Source organism: Triticum dicoccoides, chromosome 6B (genome assembly GCF_002162155.2).
Source record: "Triticum dicoccoides isolate Atlit2015 ecotype Zavitan chromosome 6B, WEW_v2.0, whole genome shotgun sequence".
NCBI classification, from domain to species: domain Eukaryota; kingdom Viridiplantae; phylum Streptophyta; class Magnoliopsida; order Poales; family Poaceae; genus Triticum; species Triticum dicoccoides.
The window spans coordinates 723,909,168-723,934,321 of NC_041391.1; the positions used below are offsets into that span (position 1 = coordinate 723,909,168).

The following is a 25,154-nucleotide window of genomic DNA, read 5'->3' on the forward strand; positions in this document are numbered from 1 at the left end:
GGGGGGGGGGCTAAAACCCTAAACCTGCGGCGGCCTTTAGTCGCGGTTGGCCAGAAGAACCGCGACTAAAGGTCCTCCGCCCCGACGGCCACCTGGCGCCCACGTGGACGGGCCTTTAGTCGCGGTTCTTAAGCAACCGCGACTAAAGGGGGGGGCCTTTAGTCGCGCACGGTCTGTCGCGGTTGCGCAACCGCGACTAATGGCAGTTGCGAACCGCGACCAAAGGCCCTTTTTCCACCAGTGTTTGCCTCGAAGTTCTTGTTACATGTAAAAGTTGAACTGAGGAGGAAGGAAATCAAGAGATAGCTAATCTATTGGGAAGAGGGAGGGAGATGCAATCTATTAATCATGTAAGGTGTATACAAGTCACTTGAGTGGGAGAAGCTAAGAAGCCATGTAAATTAAAAGATTGATGAAGTAAAGAAAAACTGTTCACGTTTATTATAATTATATTAAGCTATGTGTGGTTCATAGTTTTTGATGGTCAAGTACTCCCTCCGTCCGGAAATATTTGTCATCAAAATGAATAAAAGGGGATGTATCTAGATGTATTTTAGTTCTAAATACATCCCTTTTTGTCCATTTTTATGACAAGTATTTTCGGACGGAGGGAGTATAACATTGTAGTAAGTCCTCTCCTGGTAATATGATTTTGCGTATTTTACCATCATTTTGTCGTGCTCTGGAGTCAGGGAGATTAACCATCATTTTGTCATGATCTGGAGTCAGGGAGCGGCATTGCAACGGTTCATGTTGTCGGTTCAACTATACAATAGTGTGGTGTTGCAACGACTCATGCCCATAGTTCAAAGTGCGTGTGGAAGGGGGCGTTTGTATCTGCTGGACGTCACGCTGGTTTTGTTTTCTCTAATAGTGGTATATATGCCAGGTCATGTATGTCTTTTCTTCTATTGAAAATATTTTGGTTGACAAATCCGATGGGCTGGGTATGAGAAAGGAGATACTACTTTTTCTTTGTCTTTTCTGCTTCACAAGGTCACATGCACAACTAGCCATAGTGGGAATAACTTCAGCAGTAACATCGAGTCCAACTCAGCACATTTGCTTATGTGGCAATGAGTTAATGAGGAGAGAGATAGTTACAGTAACTTAGCTAGTTACTGTAACATCATATGTCCCAATGCAATATGAGTCTATAACCTCATAAATGAAGCTTTGCATGTTATCACATTTATGTTACTATCCACTATGAAGGTAGTAACATAGTCTAGGGATATGTGTATGGGAAAATACACAGGAGCTCTCGGGTGCTCCACACCCCTATACGAAAAATATTCGTAAAAAATTCCCAGAAAATCAAAAAAATCTAAATTTTCGGGATGTCAAACCTGGTCCCCAATCTACTTCCGTGCGAAATTTCGTGAAAAAATACCCAAAAACGCATCCGTGGCGAAGGAATTACTGCCCGAAAAAATTTTACACAAACGGTGTTTTGCTATACATAGGAAATTTTTGTCTTTTTTGCCGCGAATACGTTTCCTGGTACTTTTTCACCAAACCTCATACGGGAGTACATTGGTAACCCACGTTTGATATTCCAAAATCCCAGATTTTTTTTCAAATTTCTCGGTATTTTTTTTCCTAGTATTGTACATATAGGGGTGCGGAGCATCCGAGAGCTCTAAATCTTTGTCCTATGTGTATGTTACTAGTATATGTTACTATGCACTGCACTGTGGCTAGTCTCATACAGTCTGACCTACATTAGCATATGGCATGCATATCATTAATGCCCGGAAGAAAGTTTAACCACATATGGCCTGACAATCATCTGACATGCAACAGGCTCAATGCGTCTATCCCGAGACAATGCGCACTCAACTTCAAACTTCCCAATCTTTTATTGTGGTTCACACTAAAACTAATACTTAAGTAGTACTTCCTCCGTCCGAAAATACTCGTTGGAGGAATGGATATATGTAGATGTATTTTAGTTCTAGATACATTCATTTTTATGCATTTCTCCGACAAGCATTTCCGGACGGAGGGAGTACTTCCTCCGTCCCAAAATACTTGTAATCAAAATGGAAAAAAATTGATATATCTAGAACTAAAATACATCTACATACATCCCCTTTTATTCATTTTGATGACGAGTATTTCCGGACGGAGGGAGTAGTAGATTATTACAACTAATCCATTCCTTTTGTAATTTCGGTCATATTTTGACCATGATTTTAACTAATAAGATATAACCTATATTTAACAAAAACAATATTGTTGAAAACTACATTCAAGTACGAATCCAACAACATAAATTATGCTGACATACATTAACATTTTGCTAATCAAATATGTGATCAAAGACAATGAGGACTGATATACACATACGGAGGTAGTCTGGCAAGCACGGAAGCAGCCAAAGACATGAGAGATTAATGTGTAACGGGGGATCCGATTTCCAAGGGCAATATAGGAAAGATTCCACGTTCCTGACCTCTCCTTGCGGAAATGACTAAGAGTTTACGACTTGTTCAATACTCACTCCGTTTCAAAATAGATGACTCAACTCTGTACTAACTTTAGTACAAAATTAGTAAAAGTTGAGTCATCTATTTTGAAACGGAGGGAGTATATGCTCATGCGAGTATGCTGGATTAGCGCAGTGGTGCCATTATGACATGACACTCTGAGGTCGAGGTCAACTCAAAGACTTAAGACCCACTCTAGCTAGAGTACAGACACTGTACAAATGGACGGAGAGAGAGAGAGAGAGTATAGGAGTAGCGTATAGTACTAGACACATATGCTAGTGGCAGTAGGAGTATGCTCGATTAGCGCAGTGGTGCCATTATGACATGACACTCGAGGTTGAGGTCAACCCTAAGACTTAAGACCCAGTCTCGAGTAATATGAGAATCGCGTTCAAGAAGGAGATCGCATCACGCTTCACTTGTAGTACTCACAGATTTGCAGAATACTGAGTCTTGAGGTCTGACCTCCACTTCCATTAAATCTCATGCACACATGCATATACTAGCTAGTAGGAGCAGCTCCCAAGTCTGTGAGGGTCAGTGTCCTCCATTGTTCACTCAAGCTAAGTGAACAAGCCAGTAGGGACAAGATGAAAAAGGGCAGGAGGAACGACAAGGGTAAGAAGCTTGCGGGCAAGGCCGCAGCAAGGGCTCTCGTCTGGCTTCTGCTTCCTCTCCTCGTCTTCGTCGTGCTCAACTCCGATCACATGCCGCAGCTTCCTCTTCAAGCAACAACTCTTTGTAAGTCCCCTCGATTTACCAGCAACAACTCTTTGCAAGTCCCCTTGATTACATTAGAAGCAACAAGTCTAGATTTCGAGTGTTCATCTGATCTATATGTGCGCGCGCTCATCTTCGATTCATCGTCCCAAAGACTCATTACTCAAACTCTTGACCCATAGTATGAGTTGACGTGTACTACCTCCCTAGTGGTTTATTGATCTCGTTCATATTTTATGCTAAATTTTAACCATAGATTTAACTAAAAAATGTTACTGCATGTCGTCAAAATTTACATCGTTAGAATCGTATTTGAAAATAGTTTCCGCTAATATTATTTTTACTATGTTTAAATTTTACTTTTATTAGTTAAAATCATGGACGAAATATGACTCTAAATACTAATACGAGGGGCACGGAGGTAGTAACAACGATTTAACATATCTGTTACAGCACGTTATGTATACTGCCCATGAGCTTGATTGTTTTCTAATTGGTTCATCAATTTGGCGCATTGAATTCAGATTTGGTCGCCCATTCACCACCACCTTCTCCCGCATCAAGCGAGCAGACACCCGGCGTGGCCGTCGATACACCACCTTCCGCCGCATCACGCCATGAAATGCCCGGCAAAGCTGTCGGTGCACCACCTTCTCCCGCATCAAGCGAGCAGACACCCAGCATGGCCGTCGATACACTACCTTCCACCGCATCACGCCATGAAACCCCCGGCAAAGCCGTCGGCGCACCACCTTCTCCCACAACAAGCGACCAGACACCCGGCGTGGCCGTCGATGCACCACCTTCCGCCGCATCACGCGACGAGACGCCCGGCGACACCATCAGTGCAAACAAAAGTCAAGGCGACGTCGCCCGTCGACGAGGTAATCAGTTACCTTTTCTCCACAGAGCAGAACCGTTATTATAAGTCTGCCTAAACAAAGTAATGCTAACAGGCATTGTGTTAGCTGTACAGTAGTACCAATGGAATAATCCAACGGCAATTGAGATCTCTGCAAGAGTGACAAGAGCAAAACTAAATAGAAGTTTCTTTCTACCAATTAATAACTCTTTTGTGCATCTCACGGATACAGATGTGGCAGCACCAAGAAGCAAGTCAATCTGTGACTTCAGCAGTGAACGAATGGACATCTGTGCCATGCAAGGCGACGTCCGTATGCACGGCAAATCCGCCACCGTGTACGTGGTCTCAGCATCCGACGACAGCTACCGGCCAGAGAATGGTACGGTGAAGATCCGCCCATACCCGCGCAAGTCGGAGGAAGGAACGATGCAGACTATCCGGGAGGTGACCATCCGCTGGAGCGGGCTGGATGCGCCACGGTGCACGGTGACGCACGACGTCCCCGCGGTGCTCTTCTCCACCGGCGCCTACCTCAACAACTTTTTCCACGCTATGACCGACGGCATCATCCCTCTCTTCAACACCGTGAGGGAATACGATGGCCGCGTCCAGCTTGTGGTCACCGACTACAACGGCAAGTGGGTTGACAAGTTCCAACGCATCCTCGCCGTGCTCTCCAAGTACCCGGTCATCAACTTCGACGCCGACGACAAGGTGCGTTGCTTCCCGTCGGTGCACGTCGGCACCGAAGGCCATAAGGAGATGGGGATCATTCCTGCTCTCTCCCGCAAGGGCTACACAATGACGGACTTCCGGAACTTCCTCCGGTCGGTCTACTCGCTGAAACGTGAGTGGTCGACTCCCGTAAACCGGACCTCCGGCGACAGGCCTCGCCTCCTCATGATTCTGCGCCGCAACTCGAGGGCGTTCGCAAATGAGGCGGAGGCCGTCGCAGCTGCCACAGAGGTCGGCTTCGAGGTGGTGTCGGCGGAGCCGCAGATCGTGAGCGACATGGCCCGGTTCGCAGAGGTCGTGAACTCGTGCGATGTGATGGTGGGCGTGCATGGCGCGGGGCTCACCAACCTGTTGTTCCTCCCACGCAACGCCACATTGGTGCAGGTCGTCCCGTGGGGCGACATGAGCTGGGGGTCCAATGCTGCCTTTGGTGCACCGTCAGCTGACATGGGGCTCCGGTACGTCCAGTACGAGACGACCCCCGAGGAGACGACGCTCAAGTACAAATACCCGAGGGACCATGCCGTCTTCACCGACGTTGCCTCCATAAACAGGCAGGGGTACGGCATGACGTGGGAGCTCTTCCTCAACGGCCAGAACATCACCCTCGACATCGACCGCTACAGAGGGGTGCTACAGAAAATCTTCCATGATAGTATAATGGTTGATCCTTCATTTAATTCTGATCCGGTCGTCGAAGCACCACCTTCTCCGGCATCAAGCGGCGAGACACCCGGGGACGTCCTCGATCGGAACAGAGGTAATTAATTGCTTGTTGTCTGCAGAGCACCGAGCTTGTTCAAAAGTCAAGTCTGGCCAAATTAAATATATTGTAATCTGTTGCAGATCTCCAAAACGAAAAGGGGTTGCTGGCCATGAACGCGGGAGTAGATGCTTCTTTGATAAAATCAGGTACATATCAAGTATGTATCCTGTATATCCAAGCACTGGGTTGTACAGTACCAACATATTATAGAAATTACTGCTAGTTAGTACCAATTAGAGGCATCTTTGGAGCCACTGTGTTAATTAATCCAAGAAAACATGCCATAAATAACCAAACCATTTGAATTCAATAGACTACGATTAGATGTGAGATAGAGTACTATATTTGCACATGGTTGTAAGTTCTGCCAGTCTTGGATCTCTACGTCTTTACATTTTCTAGTAAGATCTTTTTTGCGGGTGACATTTTCTATTGAGATATACAAAGATTCGCTAAATAGATAAAAGAAAAAAATGTGCGGAAATAGAGACAATAATATGACCATGCAATTTTGTTTGGCCCAATGTGCAATACTAAAACTTCAGAGAGATAAATATATGGACTTATTCACTGTATATTGAGTGTCCATATGAAATTACTATGATAATAAGTCAGATATTTCTTTCAGAGGCCACACCACAAGATCCCGGACTAACTATAAACAATATTAAATGTTTTTACTATTCACCTCCAAAACAATGCCTCTAAGGCTAGTCATAGTGGGAAGTAACTTAGAGTAGTAACATGCACATGTTACTAGTCTATGTTACTAACTTCATAGTGGGTAGTAACATAAGTGTGATAACATATAGATCTTCATTATTGCTTTGTAGACTCATTTTACATTGAAAAGTGCTATGTGATGGTAACATATTATGTTACTCTATTTGCCTCTCTCCGCATTAATTACTTGACACATCATCTTCTTTGCTTATGTGGCATGTATGTTACTACCTATGTTACTCCCACTATGACCAGCCTAAATAGTAACCATATAAAAATTGTCAGAATACATGTACGAACCCGTGCATGAATTGATGACTAGTAGAGTATATATAATAAAGTGCTGCCCATGATGGGATAATCCAACGACAATTGGAAAATTCCTAAGAGTGACAAAAGAAAACCTACGAAATGTTTTTAATTAGTACTAGTTAATACTCCCTAGTCCCTATGCTCTCAAATATAATATGTTATACTCCCTCCATCACAGTTTAGAAGGTACCTTTTAGATTTCATGCATTTCCAGAATTGAGAAGGATTAAAGCGCATTTCATTTACTGCCTAGTAGTACACCACGCATGAGTAATTAGTAGTACTAGTACTAGTAGTTGCATGCATGGTGTGAACGTGGTGTGGAAGCCCGGGGTGTGAACGTGGAGTGGAATTGATCTCCACCAATGCATGCCAGGAGGCTGCTCGTTTATTGGAGGTCGGATTTAGTAAGACTGGTCATAGTGAGGAGTAACTTAAACTAGTAACATGCGTATTATGTTACTACCTTTATAATGGATAGTAACTTATGAATGGTAACATACAAACCTTCATTAATTGAGACATACACTCATTCTTCCTCGGGGTGTGTTATGTTACAGTAATATATTATATTAGCACAAACATCTCTCCCCTCATTAACTCAATGCCACATAAGCAAATTTATGTTGGAATGTGTTATGTTACTACCTAAGTTACTCCCACTATGACTAGCCTAAAGCGTTAACTTCCCAGCTAATTAGGCGCATACAATTAACTAGGCTGTTTTTTCCAGTCGAACGCATGGAGGAAATGGAGCCAATCGCTGCATACCTTGGTTCTAGCGATCTGGGCTAGACGCCTTGTAAACTGTCACCGAGGGAGTACTTTTTTTTCCTGATTCGGATGTATATAGACGCATTTTAATTTCTCTTCACTCATTTCAGTCCGTAAGTAGTTCAAAACATCTCATATTTGTGAACAGAGAGAGTAACTCTTTTGTGCATGATACAGATGTGGCAGCACCAAGAAGCAAGTCAATCTGTGACTTCAGCAGTGAACGCATGGACATATGTGCCATGCAAGGCGACGTCCGTATGCACGGCAAATCCGCCAGCGTGTACGTGGTCTCAGCGTCTGACGACAGCTACCGGCCAGAGAACGGGACAGTCAAGATCCGCCCGTATCCGCGCAAGTCGGAGGAAGGAACAATGCACGCTATTCGGGAGGTGACCATCCGCTGGAGCGGGCTCGATGCGCCACGTTGCACAGTGACGCACGACGTCCCCGCGGTGGTCTTCTCCACCGGCGCCTACCTGAACAACTTTTTCCATGCGATGACCGACGGCATCATCCCTCTCTTCAACACCGTGAGGGAGTATGATGGCCGCGTCCAGCTTGTGATCACTGACTACAACCGCAAGTGGGTCGACAAGTTCCAACGCATTCTCGCCGCGCTCTCCATATACCCGGTCATCGACTTTGACGCCGACGACAAGGTGCGTTGCTTCCCGTCGGTGCACGTCGGCACCGAAGGCCATAAGGAGATGGGCATCATCCCTGCTCTCTCCCGCAAGGGCTACACAATGACGGACTTCCGGAACTTTCTCCGGTCGATCTACTCGCTGAAGCGTGAGTGGTCGACCCCCGTAAACCGGACCTCCGGCGACAGGCCTCGCCTCCTCATGATTCTGCGCCGCAACTCGAGGGCGTTCGTGAATGAGGCGGAGGCCGTCACAACAGCCACAGAGGTCGGCTTCGAGGTGGTGTCAGCGGAGCCACAGGTCGTGAGCGACATGGCCCGGTTCGCAGAGGTCGTGAACTCGTGCGACGTGATGGTGGGCGTGCATGGCGCGGGGCTCACCAACCTATTGTTCCTCCCACGCAACGCCACATTGGTGCAGGTCGTCCCGTGGGGCGACATGAGCTGGGGGTCCAATGCTGCATTTGGTGCACCGTCGGCTGACATGGGGCTCCGGTACGTCCAGTACGAGACGACCCCCGAGGAGACGACGCTCAAGTACAAATACCCGAGGGACCATGCCGTCTTCACCGACGTCGCCTCCATAAATAGGCAGGGGTACGGTATGACGTGGGAGCTCTTCCTCAACGGCCAGAACATCACCCTCGACATCGACCGCTACAGAGGGGTGTTGCAGAAAATCTACCTTGATAGTATAATGGTCGATCCTTCGTTTAATTCTGACCCGGTCGTCGAAGCACCACCTTCTCCGGCATCAAGCGGCGAGACACCCGGGGACGTCCTCGATCAGAACAGAGGTAATTAATTGCTTGTCCTCTGCAGAGCACGGAGGTTCAGTTTGCTTGTTCGAAACTCAAGTCTGGCTACTCAATTGAATATGTATATTGTAATCTGTTGCAGATCTCCAAAACGAGAAGGGGCTGCAAGCCATGAATGCAGGAGTAGTAGATGCTTCTTTGATAAAATCAGGTACGATACCAAGTACTCCCTCCGTCACAGTTTAGAAGGCAGAATTAAATTTGCGTGCGTTTTCACAATAGACAAGGTTTAGGGCGCATTGCATTTATTTCTAGTAGCTAAGTAGTACTCTGATGTACTATTCCTATATGCATGCGTAGTGTGAATGCTATTTTTTAGCCCATCTCATAGCCAATAGATAACCACCTAGGTCCCAGAGAATTTTCAAGTGTGCCTTCTAAACCGTGATGGAGGGACTACTGCATATCCAAGCACTGCGTATTTGCATTCATAATTTGGTTGTGGCGCGAGAAAACATAGTAGAATTTGGTACTACTAGAAAACAAACTTAATACTGATAGACTTTGCGTTAGTTGTGCAGTACCAACATATTATAGTAATCACTCCTACTAATTAGAGGCATCTTTCGAGCCACCATGTTAATCCTAGAAAACATGTGATAAATAACAAACGAATTGAATTCGAGGACTAAGACTAGATGTGAGATAGAGTATATTTGTGCGCGGTTCTATGTTCTGGCAGTCCTGGATCTCCATGCCTTCACATTTTCTATTAACATATTCAACCATTCGCTTGCACGCTGCGAGTTTGTAGCCGATTAGCCCTTCGGTTGTCCGTATGTATGTTTATGTACCTCGCAAAGTAGAATCCTATAATAGACTAATGCATCTTTCTTTTATTAGTGCATGTACTCCCTCTGTAAATAAATATAAGAGCGTTTAGATAACTAAAGTAGCGATCTAAACGCTCATTTTTTTTACGGAGGGGTACTATGCAAGCAGAATCTCTACCTTCGTCCTCTCTTTCATCGAGATATGTGTACATAAGTGTGTTGTATGTAATCTAGCTACGTGCACTAATCGGTACTTTTTTTATTTGAAAAATCACCATGTACCCAGTCTACCCAGTCAAAATGCATTTCTATGCATGCGTACTGCATCAATCTTAATCATAAATCACGGATATATACACGTAGTAAGCTTTTCCAAATATGTATATAAACTGTTCTAAGATATTTTCCAAATTAGTCTAAAGAATCAGTATATATAAACACGAAATCCAAAATTATATTAAGTTGAAAATTGCTAACAAAGTGCAAGCACATCCATAAACCATAGATTCCATTAGTCCGGGCATTAGATTTCATATAAATTGGAACACATATTGTTAAAAGAAATCAGCCAAACAGTAACTAAGAAAAAGGTGCTCACATGTGGACATGTCGATGGCACACGCTCCTTGCATGGTTAATAGTCCCAAAAATATGTGTGGTTAATAGAACCCGCGAAGGTATGTAATGTCTCAGCCGGGTCAATTTGTAGATCATATGGGCCTCATAATCTTTAAAAAGACATTTTTGCAAATAAATGGGAAATAGTGACATGATATTTCGTTAGATATAGCCTCTAGTACGAACTAGCATGGAAAGATATATATGAAGTGACATGACTAATTAGATAAAACAAAAAAAATGTGTGGAAATAGATACAATAATATGACCTTGCAATTTTTTTTGGCCCAATGCCTAATACGAAAACTTCAGAGAGATAAAGATCGGAACTTATCCACTGTATATTGAGTGTCCACATGAAATTAATATGATAATAATTCAGATATTTCTTTTGGAGGCCACACCACGAGATCCCGGACTAACAGTAAATAAGAAAGATGCAAATATGGTCAAAGAAAATTCATTTCTTTTTTTGAAACAGACATGAACGTCTCTTTTATCAATGTAGTGAGTTTTACCAAGAAAAAACATATGTTGTAAAGTAGGTGAAGATATTTCAAGTTAAAAAGTAGCCTTCGTTTAGAACCTTTTTTTTTGTTTTACCCAGATCACAACATCTTTCTTTTGTTCATGAAAAGTTTCAAACATGTATAGGACCTGAACATGTTTATTACAGAAGTACTTCTTAAATTCTCTAAATATTTATTGTTTTTACTATTCACGTCCAAAACGGTATACCTCTAATAGTAACCATATAATTGTCAGAATACATGTATGAACCCGTGAACGAATTGATGAGTAGTAGAGTATATAATAATGGGCTGCCCATGATGGAATAATCCAACGGCAATTGAAAATTTCATAAGAGTGAACAAAAAAACTAAGAGATGTTTCTAACAAATACTAATTAATACTTCCTCCATTCACAAATATAAAATGTTCTATATTTTTTGCTTATTCGGATTTATAGACGTATTTTAGTTGTTTGTTCACTCATATCAGTTTTTTTGTAAAGACTAATTTCATTATGTAAGTACTCCATATCAAAATATCCAAAACATATTATATTTATGAACAAAGGGAGTAACTCTTTTATGCATGATACAGATGTGGCAGTACCAAGAAGCAAGTCAATTTGCGACTTCAGCAGTGAACGAATGGACATCTGTGCCATGCAAGGCGACGTTCGTATGCACGGCAAACCAGCCACCGTGTACGTGGTCTCAGCGTCTGATGACAGCTACCGGCCAGAGAATGGGACGGCAAAGATCCGACCGTACCCACGCAAGTCGGAGGAAGGAACTATGCAGACTATACAGGCGGTCACCATCCGCTGGAGCGGCCTGGATGCGCCACGGTGCACGGTGACGCACGACGTCCCTGCGGTGGTCTTCTCCACCGGCGCCTACCTCAACAACTTTTTCCACGCGATGACTGACGGCATCATCCCTCTCTTCAACACCGTGAGGGAGTATGATGGCCGCGTCCAGCTTGTGATCACTGACTACAACCGCAAGTGGGTCGACAAGTTCCAACGCATTCTCGCCGCGCTCTCCATGTACCCGGTCATCGACTTTGACGCCGACGACAAGGTGCGTTGCTTCCCGTCAGTGCACGTCGGCACCGAAGGCCATAAGGAGATGGGGATCATCCCTGCTCTCTCCCGCAAGGGCTACACGATGACGGACTTCCGAAACTTTCTCCGGTCGGTCTACTCGCTGAAGCGTGAGTGGTCGACCCCTGTAAATCGGACCTCCGGCGACAGGCCTCGCCTCCTGATGGTGCTGCGCCGCAACTCGAGGGCGTTCGCGAATGAGGCGGAGGCTGTCGCAGCTGCCACACAAGTTGGCTTTGAGGTGGTGTTGGGGGCCCCAGAGGCCGTGAGCGACATGGCCCGGTTCGCAGAGGTCGTGAACTCATGTGACGTGATGGTGGGCGTGCATGGCGCGGGGCTCACCAACCTGGTGTTCCTCCCGCGGAACGCCACATTGGTGCAGGTCGTCCCGTGGGGAGACATGAGTTGGGGGTCCAATGCTGCCTTTGGTGCACCGTCGGCTGACATGGGGCTTCGGTATGTCCAGTACGAGACGACCCCCGAGGAGACGACGCTCAAGTACAAATACCCGAGGGACCATGCCGTGTTCACCGACGTCGCCTCCATAAACAGGCAGGGGTACGGCATGACGTGGGAGCTCTTCCTCAATGGCCAGAACATCACGCTCGACATCGACCGGTACAGAGGGGTGTTACAGCAAATCTACCTTGATAGTATAGTGGTTGATCCTTCATTAAACTAGATGACCCGTTGCACCTTGATGGAAAGGCCTAATGCAGCCAAGAAGCGACACGATCTATATGAAACACATTTCATGAATTATTCGCAAAGTAGAATCCCAATTCATGACATGCGACATTTCTCAACACTCGTGATATTGCATGATATGGTTCATGTTCAAGGTACATATCCAGAAAGTGTTTGCAGATATTCTAGAAGTTCTCAAACTATGTCTTTAAGTGTTACTGAATATTCCTGAAAATTCTCAAACTATTTAAAAAGTTTTTTGTGACTAATTATGAAAGTGATTGGTCTGATTTTGATACTCAAACCGTTTCTAAAAGCATTCCTAATATTTTGCAGTTAGAATATTTCACATTTGTTTTATATACACCCCACATATTTATACGTAAATGTAACATCCTTTTAGTTGCCCACACATAAGTTAATACAAATACAAACACTTATTGTTGTCTGGTATTATGAAATACAACACCAACAACATCGACCTAATACAAACACAATAAACGTTGTCTGAAACTCCATGCAAAATCAAAGGAAGATAGTATCGACTGAGACATAACAAAGTCTCTGTCGACTGAGACTTAGCAAAACTGATTATCAAAATAGCATACACACCTTCAATTTGCACATCAATCTGATTCTACACTATGCATATCAATGAGGTTCAACACTAAATAAATGTATACACTAAGCATATCAATGACATTCTACACAAAGCATATCATCGGATTCTACACTCTGCATATATATAGCAGTCAGATTGTACACTAAGCATTAACCATCAAACGACTTTAAGTTACATAACATGAGATGGCTGAAAATATTGGTCCTTGTCAGACTGTCACAAATGGTACCCCGACGTACTCCACGCATGGCAGAAGTCTGTCGAAGAGGTGGTCGGTCTCATCCTTGTCGAGCCTCACTCTTTGGGCAAAGACGACATCGTCAAATGTGTCCTCATCATCATCATCAGTGTAGGCAACAATGACAGAAACCCTGGATTTTTTTTGTCCCCTTAAGGAGAATTTGATCATTTCACCCCTAGTGCAACGATTGTGGGTGATGAAGCGATCCAATATTTCTCCTCCCATTTGGGTCATTGTTGGTCCTTTCTTGAGATCCAGAGTGTAGGGTCCCCCAGGAGCCTCGAAGATCACAATGTCTTCGGTAATGTTGCAGGGGACAATCTGTGTAACAAAAAAACAAAAAACACACAATACATTAATGGAAAAAAGCAACGGAAACAAAAGAACAAACTAACATGTCCTATTAGAGAAGAGGTTTGTTACCACTGAAGGAACGAAAAACTGTCGGAAATAGATGTCGAACAACAAGCCAGTTGTAAGGCCCGTGGCGCACCTTGACTTGCGCAGTTGACATGGCGCCATTTTCCTATATGTTGTTTATATTAATGATTACTTTAATTTGGTTATTTTTAAAATTTTAGTTATATTATTCTTATTTGTAGTTAGGTTATATTTATATTTATGTTTTATTTTTATACTTATATTTATACTTACGTTTATTTTGTTTTGTGTTAAGTAGTTGAAGACAATAATTAGGAGAACAACATCACTGATCTAGATACATAATAGTAGAAGGATAAACAATAACAAATAATGGTTACTCGTTTTAGTTAATTCCCTAAAATATGAACATAAACAGTGCAATGACTCCCAAAAAAGAAATGATGTCACGGATCAAGCTGGGAGAATGAGCCCAATCATAACACAAGATAAAAGTGCATATCGAAACTTCTTGATTTTTTTATTTGACCTTCTATCTCATCATTCTTGACTTGCATCTCATCATTCTTGACTTGCATCTCATCTAACTATTGTATCGGTGGTCCAAGGTGGTTCTAGAGGAACTCGCTTACATATTTCTGCACGAGATAGACCTATATCCATGTGTTGCAAGATATTGCTCCTTCCTGCAGATGTGTATACACATAATGATGTTCATGTCACTAGATTTGAATTGTGCAAATTTGATGGAAATTACCGAGAAATTTTATGTTATATACCTTTTCACATGTAGAACTCTCATTCTGGATTCCGTGTCCTGTGCGAACTTTTCTTATCGTGAGGGCATCGATAGCCGCAAACTAGCACATGTGCCCTCGCCCTATTTCAGGCAGCTTCAACATTGGTGGTGTAGCCGTCGGAACGAACGAACGTTGTGCTGCTGCAGCGAGATGATTCGTCGAATATGGCCAGATGCATAGTCCACGGTGACGAGCTCATGGCGTAGCCGATAGAGGCTCGGGGGAGCTTGATTGCTTGTATCTGTGTTGGTAATTCCCTGAAGAGGAGAGGATGATGCAGCACAACAAAGGTAAGTATTTACCTCAGTAATGAAACCAAGGTTATCAATTCAGTAGGAGAACCAAGCAGCACTATGTAAACAACACCTGCACACAAACAACAAAAACTTGCAACCCAACGCGTAAGAGGGGTTGTCAATCCCTCAATGATATTGAGATAGATTAAATTGTATGAGATTTAATAAATATATCTAACTAAAACAAAAAATAAAATAAATAAATAAAAAGTGCAGCAAGATATTTTTTGTTTTAGTATATGATAGAAAATAGAACCGGGGCCATAGTTTTCACTAGAGACTTCTCTCGAGAAAATAATAAACAAATTACTGTTGGGCAATTGATAGAAAAGCGACTAATCATGACGATATCCAAGGCAACGATCATGTATATAGGCATCACGTCCAAGATTAGTAGATCGACTCCTGCCTACATCTACTACTATCACTCTACACATCGACCGATATCCAACATGCAATAAGAACGATGACATGATGTAGACAAGATTTATTCATGTAGGAATAAATCCAATCTTGTTATCCTTAATAGCAATGATACATGCATGTCATGTTTCTTTCTGTCACTGAGATTGAGCACCGCAAGATCGAACCCATCACAAAGCACCTCTTCCCATGGCAAGAAAAAATAATCTAGTTGGCCAAACCAAACAAAAATTTAAGAGAAGAAATATAAGGCTATAACAATCATGCATATAAGAGTTCAACAAAGACTCAAATAATATTCATGTATAGAACTGATCATAAACCCGCATTTCATCGGATCCCAGCAAACACACCGCAAAAAGGAGTTACATCAAATAGATCTCCAACAACATCGAGGAGAACATTTTATTGAAGATCAAAAAGAGAGAAGAAGTAATCTAGCAACTAGCTACGGACCCGTAGGTATGTGGTAAACTACTCACGCATCATCGAAGGGGCATCAAGGATGATGAAGAACCCCCTCCGTGATCATTGCCCCCTTCGGCAGAGTGTCGGTAAAGGCCTATAGATTGGATCTCGTGGTTCTGGAATTTCTGGTTGCTGAAACTGTATTTCCTCGACTCCCCTAGGGTTTTGGGGATTTTATAGTATTTATAGAGGTGGAAGTGGGTCGAGAAGGTTCCCGTGGGCTCCACTACCCACCAGGGTGCGCCTGGGGCCTCTGGCGTGCCCTGGTGCCTAGTGGGCCCCATGGGCCTCCTCCCGTGTGCTCCTTTGGCTCCCTGGGTGTCTTGTCCAGAAAAAAATCTCCAAAAAGTTTTGCCGCATTTGGACTTCGTTTGGTATTGATATTCTACAAAGTAAAAAACAAGAAAAAAACAAACAACTGGCATGGGGCACTATGTCAATAGGTTAGTCCCAAAAAATGTTATGAAGTTGCTAGTAAATGAATATAAAACATTCAAGATTGATAATATAACAGCATATGGAACAATCAAAAATTATAGATACGTTGGAGACGTATCAGGGCTCAGCCGAGGAGGTAGAGTCCCAATGTCCACCGAGGTGGGCTCGCATGTGGGGCTCATACCGATTCTACAAGCTCTGGTGGGTCCCTTACCTGCCACGTAGCTCAGAGGAAAAGAACAAAAACTAAGAGGAGATAGCTAGGGAGAAGCATTTTTTGGAGAAAGAAGTGAAATTGTTTGAGAAACAACGAGGGCTACCAACACTCTTATATAGGCAAAATTTTGTTGGTGGCATGCCCAGAAAAGGCACGCCAGCACTAGACTAATTACCTATGGCGTTCATAGAAATCCAACATCACCACTAACTTATGTTTGGTCAGTACAGATGGCCCCACCAACTTGTGGCATGTTAGATAAATGCAATGCTACCACTAACACTATAAAGGTGGCATACCAAATATGCCAACGCCACCACTATATAGAAAAACTAGTGGCGGCGTAGACCGGAAATGGCGCGCCAACAATTAAAGTTGTGGCTAGCCACTCTAGTAGGGCATGAAAATCTCGATTTGCCATGCATGAGAAACTAAGTTCATTCCCCACAACTTAAAACAGAGAAAAGTAGCCATGATGTTTTTATTTAAGTTGTAGATTTACTATGCATGACAAACTAAAGTTTGCAATCACTTATACCAAAAAAAAGTAGCCAAGATGTTTGTACCTAAAAAGTTGCCATCCGCTAAATCGTAGATTTCCAATGCATTACAAACTAAAGTTTGCCATTACTTATACATAGAGAATTAGCCATGATGTTTTACATAGGTTTGCCATGTAGGAAATCCTATATTCATGCTCTAGTGAAACAAAACAGAGCATATTTGAAATTCATATGTATTATCTCTAACATACAAAAAAGTGCAATATACTAGAAAGTTAAACTACAACATGTCCAAAAAAATCATATATATCAAACATGTAGTTAAAAAACCAAAAATTGCAATGATTCTAGAAGGTTTATATAGATCATGTATTTATCATGCAAAATCTATCTTAAAAAACTATGAGTATAAAGTTGTCATGCTGATTTTAGGGACCTAGCATGACATGTACTAAGTGTTAACGCGCATTGGAGGACATTAAAAACTACTGCCTCACCCCGCAAAAAAAAACTACTCCCTCAATTCCACACTTATTATGGAAGGTTGGAGTATCATAGTGTATATGAAGTCGTGAAGGTGCTCAAATTCACCTCCCACACAAAAAAGGGGAAAGCTAAAAAATGCGTAAAAAAGCATCTGATATAGTAGAAAAAAATAAGTGGCCATGTATGGTCAATTATGATTGACTATGGATAGAAAAAACAAAGTGGTAATTTTTTTTCATTTACCATGATCCATAGACACTACATTCCATGAAGACGCTCAAAAAACACAACATGGCAAAAATGTGTGTAAAATTTCCATGATGCATACAAACTACTTGACATGATGCTAAAAAATGGCAGTAATGACAGATTGTGTGTAAGTTTTTCATGGTGGCAAATATATGTGTAAAATTGCCATGATGCATACAAACTACTTGCCGTCACTATCAAAACTGACATTTGTGGCAAATTTTGTGTAAATTTGCTATGATCCCAAATATCTTGTAAAATTACCATGATGCACATGAAATACTTTTCATGATGCTTAAAAAGACATTCCTGATAAAATGTGTGTAATTTTACCATGATGGTAAATTTAGTTTCAAATTGTCATGATGCATACAAACCAATTGCCATGGTGCTCAAAAAACACATCACCGTAATTTGCACACAAATTTGCAATGATGCTCAAACATAACTCATGGCAAAAAAGTGTGTGTAAAATGGTCATTGCATACACAGTACTTGTCATGTTCTTTAGAAACACAAAATCATGGTAAAACTGTGTGTAGATTTCCCACATTGCATAAACACTACATGCCATGATGATCATAAGACAGTGGGAAAAAAAGGAAAAAAACACACATGGAAAATCACCTTTCATTTGGCATGATATTTGCCATGTGGAAACAGATTTAGATGCAAAAGGAAAAGATGAAAAACATCTTTAGTTCTCATGGAAGCGAAAATCTTAACTTGAAACACGAAATCTTCTTTAAGGTGTCATGATATTTTCCAGGTGGAGCTGTATTTAATATGAGAAGAGGTAAAAAAAATCATATTTAAGTTGTCATGGACAACAAACATCTTAAAGGTTCCCCTCAACAACAAAAAAAACATCTTAAAGATGTTAAGGAACATAAAACTTCATTAAATTACAAACATATTTGCCATGTGCAAACATCTTAAAGTTCCTAGGTGGAGCGTATTTTAAGTTGCCAAGGAAAAACAACAATTTGAGACGCTATGGGAAACATAATTTAGTGGCCGTGATACTTGTCACAACATAAAACAAAGGGGGAAAAGGTGGTAGCTAAGAGAAGCATGAAATGGCAATTTATCATGGACATCTTTTTTTGGCACACGCCATAGTATTGCTGGACCAATAAAAGCAAAACAAAAGTAGACACAAACCGGATATAAAAAAACATGTAGTATGTATGAAAATTGTCGTGGGGTGAATCTAAGAGTTGCCACCTTGACAGAACACTGGGGAAAAATACTGGGAAGGCGTTCGAATGCAAAAATTGTCATTGGAGCACAACAACCCATCCAGAAAGCTTCTCCAGATAAGTACATATTACATGATATAACCACTTGACTAGTTTGTCGCAGATTTGCGACAAACCGAATCAACTAATATGCAAGCAACTCCAAAAAAAATACTATTACTATAAAAAATGCAATGCAAAATTTAGCAAAAACATATGATGGTAAAAATACCACGTTTCCTTTTAGAGTACTTTGGATTTAGAAGGAACTCATGTATGTTCGGGCAGGAAGTGCTCGGCGAGAGGAAGGGAGGAGCAATGGTGCAGCTGTCCACTGGTTGTGCTCTTTTCATGGTCGGTTGTCCTAAGGAGAAAGGGGAATGATGCTGGAGTGGGCACCTGCGAGGATGAGTGGCCAGTGGCCACGAGCGCGTCGCGCGGAAAACAATCGAACATACGTTCTATCTGCGTCATGCGGTTGATGACAGCGCTTGCGCGGATATGTGTGCGTGTGATCGAACTGTTGACATGGAGTAGCACCGGTTTGCTTCCCAGGGAATGCCAGCTAGGTAGCTTTTCCGAAGATAAAAAATGAATTTTGCAGGAGGCAAAAAGGTCATCGAAGAAAGAAACACTAGTAGAAAAGGGGGCAATGGTCCAGGCCGGTCCAGCCCATTAGTCCCGGTTCAATCCAGAACCGGGACCAATGGGGGCATTGGACCCGGTTCTTGAGCCCAGGGGGCCGGCCGGGCCACGTGGGCCATTGGTCCCGGTTCATCTGGACCTTTTGGTCCCGGTTGGCAGGACGAACCGGGACCAATGTGCCTTGCTCCTGGCCCATCACTATTGGTCCCGGTTCATGGCACGAACCTGGAACAAAGGCTTCCCTTTAGTCCCGGTTCATGCCACGAACCGGGACCAATTAATTGCCTATATATACCCCGCGAGCAGAGCACTCTCACTGCTCTGTTTTTCGTGGCCGGCGAGGAGAGAGCTTTGTGTTGCTCTAGCTCACCTCCTATGCACACGAGGTGTTCGATGGAATGCCCGAGCCACACTACTTAAGCTTTCTCCTCTCCAAGCTCCACCTCCAAGCTCCATTTTTCTCAATATTTGTCTAGGCTTAGCGGTCTGTCACGTCCCGTCTCCGTCTTCACCGCCGTCGATCGCCCGCGTCGCCGGCACCACCGTGGTGAGCCTCTTGTTCTTATCTTCTTTCTGAAAGGAAAAAAACTCTTACTTGTATGTTTATATAGATACTTGTATAATTTTCTTACTTTTATTATTGCATCTTATATAGTGCGATGGTTTTGGTATCCGCCCCCGTCGGCCCTCGTCCTGTCTATGATTCAGATGTGGTATATATTATCTTTTCATAACTATTGGTTCATTTATTGTTTATGACAATTATGCCGACCAACGTGACATAGATTTTATTTATCTAGGAGGTTGTTGAACCGGAAATTCCAACCGACCCTATTGTCGAGAGGTTAAATTTAGTTGAAGAAGAAAACAATTTGTTAAAGGAAAAAATTAGAAAAATTAAGAAGGAGAAGATGATATTAGAGTTGCATGTTGCGGATGTCGTCGATGATCACAAGATCAAGATGGATGCAATGCGCTTGAAGATTAGAAAGATTAGAAAATATGCCATTCATACCGAGGCTTGGTATCATTATGCCGTTGGATCAGTTGTTACATTGGTTGCGATTATGATCGCATTTGTTTTCGCATTGAAATGTTTTACATAGTTTCAGTGTATGGTTTAATTAATTTAGATGCTCTGCAGAGCTTTATGTTGTTAGATGAGAACTATGTATGTACTTTGGTTTTAATGTGATGATGAACTTCTATTAATTTGGTCACTTAATTATATAATGCACGCAGATGAACCGGCAATGGATGTACGGTTCAAGACACACCTCCGAGTACATTAAGGGTGTGCATGATTTTCTCGAAGTGGCTGAGGCAAACAAGCAGAATGGTTTTATGTGTTGTCCATGCCCTGTATGTGGGAATACGAAGTCTTACTCTGACCGGAAAATCCTCCACACCCACCTGCTTTACAAGGGTTTCATGCCACACTATAATGTTTGGACGAGGCACGGAGAAATAGGGGTTATGATGGAAGATGGAGAAGAAGAAGAGTACGATGACAACTATGTGCCCCCTGAATACGGTGATGCTCCTGAAGATCAAGAGGAACCAGACGATGTGCACGATGATGCTGCAACGGGCGAAGCTGCTGAAGATCAAGAGGAACCAGACGATGTGCCCGATGATGATGATCTCCGCCGGGTCATTGTCGATGCAAGGACGCAATGCGAAAGTCAAAAGGAGAAGCTGAAGTTCGATCGCATGCTAGAGGACCACAAAAAAGGGTTGTACCCCAATTGCGAAGATGGCAACACAAAGCTGGGTACCGTACTGGAATTGCTGCAGTGGAAGGCAGAGAATGCTGTGCCTGACAAAGGATTTGAGAAGCTACTTAAAATATTGAAGAAGAAGCTTCCAAAGGATAACAAATTGCCCGACAGTACATACACAGCAAAGAAGGTTGTATGCCCTCTAGGATTGGAGGTGCAGAAGATACATGCATGCCCTAATGACTGCATCCTCTACCGCGGTGCGTACAAGGATCTGAACGCATGCCCGGTATGCGGTGCATTACGGTATAAGATCAGACGAGATGACCCTGGTGATGTTGACGGCGAGCCCCCCAGGAAGAGGGTTCCTGCGAAGGTGATGTGGTATGCTCCTATAATACCACGGTTGAAACGTCTGTTCAGAAACGGAGAGCATGCCAAGTTGATGCGATGGCACAGTGAGGACCGTAAGAAAGACGGAAAGTTGAGAGCACCCGCTGACGGGTCGCAGTGGAGAAAAATCGAAAGAAAGTACTGGGATGAGTTTGCAAGTGAGCCAAGGAACATATGGTTTGCTTTAAGCGCGGATGGCATTAATCCTTTCGGGGAGCAGAGCAGCAATCACAGCACCTGGCCCGTCACTCTATGTATGTATAACCTTCTTCCTTGGATGTGCATGAAGCGGAAGTTCATTATGATGCCAGTTCTCATCCAAGGCCCTAAGCAACCTGGCAATGACATTGATGTGTACCTAAGGCCATTAGTTGAAGAACTTTTAGATCTATGGAATGGAAACGGTGTACGTACGTGGGATGAGCACAAACATGAGGAATTTAACCTAAAGGTGTTGCTGTTCGTGACCATCAACGATTGGCCCGCTCTCAGTAACCTTTCAGGACAGACAAACAAGGGATACCACGCATGCACGCACTGTTTACTTGACACCGATAGTATATATCTGGCAAGCTGCATGAAGAATGTGTACCTGGGCCATCGTCGATTTCTTCCGACCAACCATCAATGTCGAAAGAAAGGCAAGCATTTCAAAGGCGAGGCAGATCACCGGAAGAAGCCCGCCATGCGTACCGGTGATCACGTACTTGCTATGGTCAATGATTTACACGTAATCTTTGGAAAGGGTCCCGGCGGACTAGCTGTTCCGAGTGACGCTGGGGGACACGCACCCATGTGGAAGAAGAAATCTATATTTTGGGACCTACCCTACTGGAAAGACCTAGAGGTCCGCTCTTCGATCGACGTGATGCACGTGACGAAGAACCTTTGCGTGAACCTGCTAGGCTTCTTGGGCGTGTATGGGAAGACAAAAGATACAGCTGAGGCACGGGAGGACCTGCAACGTTTGCACGAAAAAGACGGCATGCCTCCAAAGCAGTATGAAGGTCCTGCCAGCTATGCTCTTACCAAAGAAGAGAAGGAAATCTTCTTTGAATGCCTGCTTAGTATGAAGGTCCCGACTGGCTTCTCGTCGAATATAAAAGGAATAATAAATATGGCAGAGAAAAAGTTTCAGAACCTAAAGTCTCATGACTGCCATGTGATTATGACGCAACTGCTTCCGGTTGCATTGAGGGGGCTTCTACCGGAAAACGTCCGATTAGCCATTGTGAAGCTATGGTCATTCCTCAATGCAATATCTCAGAAGGTGATCGATCCAGAAATTATACCAAGGCTAAGGAGTGATGTGGTGCAATGTCTTGTCAGTTTCGAGCTGGTGTTCCCACCATCCTTCTTCAATATCATGACGCACGTCCTAGTTCATCTAGTTGACGAGATTGCCATTCTGGGCCCCGTATTTCTACACAATATGTACCCCTTTGAGAGGTTCATGGGAGTCCTAAAGAAATATGTCCGTAACCGCGCTAGGCCAGAAGGAAGCATCTCCATGGGCCATCAAACAGAGGATGTCATCGGGTTTTGTGTTGACTTCATTCCTGGCCTTAAGAAGATAGGTCTCCCTAAATCGCGGTATGAGGGGAGACTGACTGGAAAAGGCACGCTTGGAAGGGACTCAATAATATGCAGGGACGGATATTCTTGGTCTCTAGCACACTACACAGTTCTACAGAACTCTACCTTGCTGACCCCGTATGTCGATGAACACAAGAACAGTCTGCGCTCCAAACACCCGGAGCAGTGCGACGACTGGATTACATGTGAACATATCAGGACTTTCAGCAGTTGGTTGGAAGCACGTATCAGAGGTGACAACACTGTTTGTGATGAGCTGTACTTGTTATCCAGGGGACCATCTTTGACTGTATTGATTTGGAAAGGATACGAGATAAATGGGAATATATTTTACATGATTGACCAAGATCAAAAGAGCACCAACCAAAACAGCGGTGTCCGCTTTGATGCAACAACCGAGAGGGGAAATGACACATATTATGGTTACATAGTGGACATATGGGAACTTGACTACGGACATGATTTTAAGGTCCCTTTGTTTAAGTGCAAATGGGTCAATGTGTCAGGAGGCGGGGTACAGGTAGACCCACAGTACGGAATGACAACAGTGGATCAGAAAAATCTTGGGTACACTGACGAACCGTTCGTCCTAGCCAATGATGTGGCACAGGTTATCTATGTGAAGGACATGTCTACCAGACCGAGAAAGAGAAAAGATAAGGAAGCGAATACATCATACAATGAGCCAAAGCGCCACATAGTTCTTTCAGGAAAAAGGGACATCGTGGGAGTGGAGGACAAGACAGACATGTCTGAAGATTATGAAAAGTTTCATGAAATTCCTCCCTTTAAAGTCAAGGATGACCCCAGCATCCTGATAAACGATGAAGATTATCCATGATTACGGCGCAATAAGCAAATGACACAAGCGAAGAAAAAGTGAAGACTTTCTCCCGCAACTATTATGATGATACCATGCCAACTTTGTAACTGACGAGTATGATACCATTGTCCGTTTTGTACATGCACATGCTATGTGTGGGTCAATTTATGATACCATGCCAACTTTCAACTTTTTCAGAGTTCATTTGAAATGCTTTAATGTCTTATGGTTCGGCCCTCGTAATAATTAAAAATAGCAACAATAAGTATTTTGTTGTAAGTAGAAACAAAATAAAACAAAAAAAGTGGAAAGTTTATAATTTTCTTAAAACTAAAAGCAAAAAGAATTAAAAATAAAGCAAAAAACAAAAGAAAATAAATAATGCACAAAACAAAACAAAAAAACTGGAAAAAAAATAAAAATAGCAACAATAAGTAAAGAAAACAAAAAAACAAAAAAAATGCCCCCACTGGGGCCCCACGGCCTGAATACGACTTGAAATCCTACTATGGGCCAGGATTCAGGCCCGCAGTAGGCCCAGAAGGCCCATCAGGCAAAGCAGTCGCAAGTAGGCCCATAAGCCTGCAGTAGAGAGGAGCTCGAGAGGGGTGCGGCAGTGGGGCTTATAAACCACTGCGCGCCCCTCTCAACTAGCGAGGTGGGACTAAACTTTGGCCCCGATGCGGGCAGCATACGGGCCTTTGGTCCTGGTTGGTGGCACCAACCGGGACTAAAGGGGGGGAATTGGTCCCTGTTGGTGCCATCAACCGGGACTAAAGGCCGCAGCTTCCCGCCCTTTGGGCTGCCGAAAAAGAGGCCTTTGGTCCCGGTTGGTAGCACCAACCGGGACTAAAGGGTGCATTAGTCCCGGTTTGTGCCACCAACCAGGACCAATGCTCCTTGTATATAAGTAGCACTTCGCAGTTTTGCAGAGTTCATCGCCACCAGTTGCCCCCCGACGACGCCGAGCACATCGACGCCGCCAGGCTGCCCCGATGCCGCCCGCCGCCCCCGCCGTCGCCGTCGCCGTCGCCCGCGCCCGTCGTCGACGCCGGCCTCCTCGA

The 25,154-nt window shown here is 43.5% G+C and overlaps 1 protein-coding gene across 1 annotated transcript; it reads left to right on the plus strand.

Annotated features, from left to right (window-relative positions):
* Positions 1–2,939: 2,939 nt before the first annotated feature.
* On the plus strand, positions 2,940–12,619 carry LOC119326447. The gene is made up of 7 exons (XM_037600091.1): positions 2,940–3,236; positions 3,740–4,099; positions 4,310–5,575; positions 5,662–5,727; positions 7,568–8,833; positions 8,937–9,005; positions 11,353–12,619. Exons 1-7 carry the CDS (start codon positions 3,086–3,088, stop codon positions 12,540–12,542), a joined length of 4,368 nt encoding a protein of 1,455 aa, XP_037455988.1. The 5' UTR covers positions 2,940–3,085; the 3' UTR covers positions 12,543–12,619.
* Positions 12,620–25,154: the final 12,535 nt, after the last annotated feature.

What these genes read in the sequence shown, in the direction of transcription:
- LOC119326447 (XM_037600091.1), top strand. Translation starts at nt 3,086, where the DNA reads ATGAAAAAGGGCAGGAGGAACGACAAGGGTAAGAAGCTTGCGGGCAAG. An exon ending in TGCTTCTTTGATAAAATCAG is followed by an intron (nt 5,728 to 7,567) that starts GTACATATCAAG and finishes TGCATGATACAG; the next exon opens with ATGTGGCAGCACCAAGAAGC. An exon ending in TGCTTCTTTGATAAAATCAG is followed by an intron (nt 9,006 to 11,352) that starts GTACGATACCAA and finishes TGCATGATACAG; the next exon opens with ATGTGGCAGTACCAAGAAGC.